At 48.3% G+C, this 671-nt stretch overlaps 1 protein-coding gene across 1 annotated transcript in view; it reads left to right on the top strand.

The window, feature by feature from the left end:
* The first annotated feature begins 234 nt into the window (after positions 1-234).
* Positions 235-671, top strand: part of flr (fleer) — a 60,494-nt gene continuing 60,057 nt past the window's right edge. The window contains exon 1 of the mRNA XM_048609417.1: positions 235-424. Within this exon, the coding sequence (XP_048465374.1) occupies positions 371-424 (54 nt within the window). The 5' untranslated portion in view covers positions 235-370. The remainder of the gene's footprint in view (positions 425-671) is intronic.

The following is a 671-nucleotide window of genomic DNA, read 5'->3' as shown; positions in this document are numbered from 1 at the left end:
GTTAATAAACCTCCAGTAGTTGGTCTCTAATTATTTTTTAATATATATGTGTGTGTCTTACTGTGAATGTTGGGAAAATGTTACACAAACTGTGCCAGTAGTAAAGATGGCGCCCAGCAATCAAATTGTCATAGGAGTGGAGAATAAAAAATGCCAATAAGAAAGATGGCGGCCACACCGGTTCACTCACCATGGTAACCGGTGTGGTATTTCCGGTTCTACCTTCATTTCCGGTTGGTTTCCATGATCACCGAGGTGCTGGCTCTGAGCCGTTGATTTTTTGCCGGAGAATTGATGGGATTTTACAGGAAATCCATTTCTACCCTTTTTTATTCCGGACGCTGGTGATTCCGGGCACCGTCACATCCAAATGGCTCTGGTTCAGATAAAGGACGGGGAATACACAACGACCATCTATAGACTGGTCAGTTTAACACCAGCGTCTCAGTCTGTAACCCAGTGAGTAGGGGGCAACGGTCAGTCTGTAACCCTGTGAGTAGGGGGCAACGGTCAGTCTGTAACCCTGTGAGTAGGGGGCAACGGTCAGTCTGTAACCCAGTGGGTAGGGATCAATGGTCAGTCTGTAACCCAGTGGGTAGGGGGCAACGGTCAGTCTGTAACCCTGTGAGTAGGGGGCAACGGTCAGTCTGTAACCCAGTGAGTAGGGGGCA

This window comes from Rhincodon typus, chromosome 21, assembly GCF_021869965.1.
Source record: "Rhincodon typus isolate 14 chromosome 21, sRhiTyp1.1, whole genome shotgun sequence".
Taxonomy (NCBI): Eukaryota; Metazoa; Chordata; class Chondrichthyes; order Orectolobiformes; family Rhincodontidae; genus Rhincodon; species Rhincodon typus.
The sequence above is the reverse complement of the archived record's forward strand: the minus strand, read 5'-3'. Positions and strand labels throughout refer to the sequence as shown.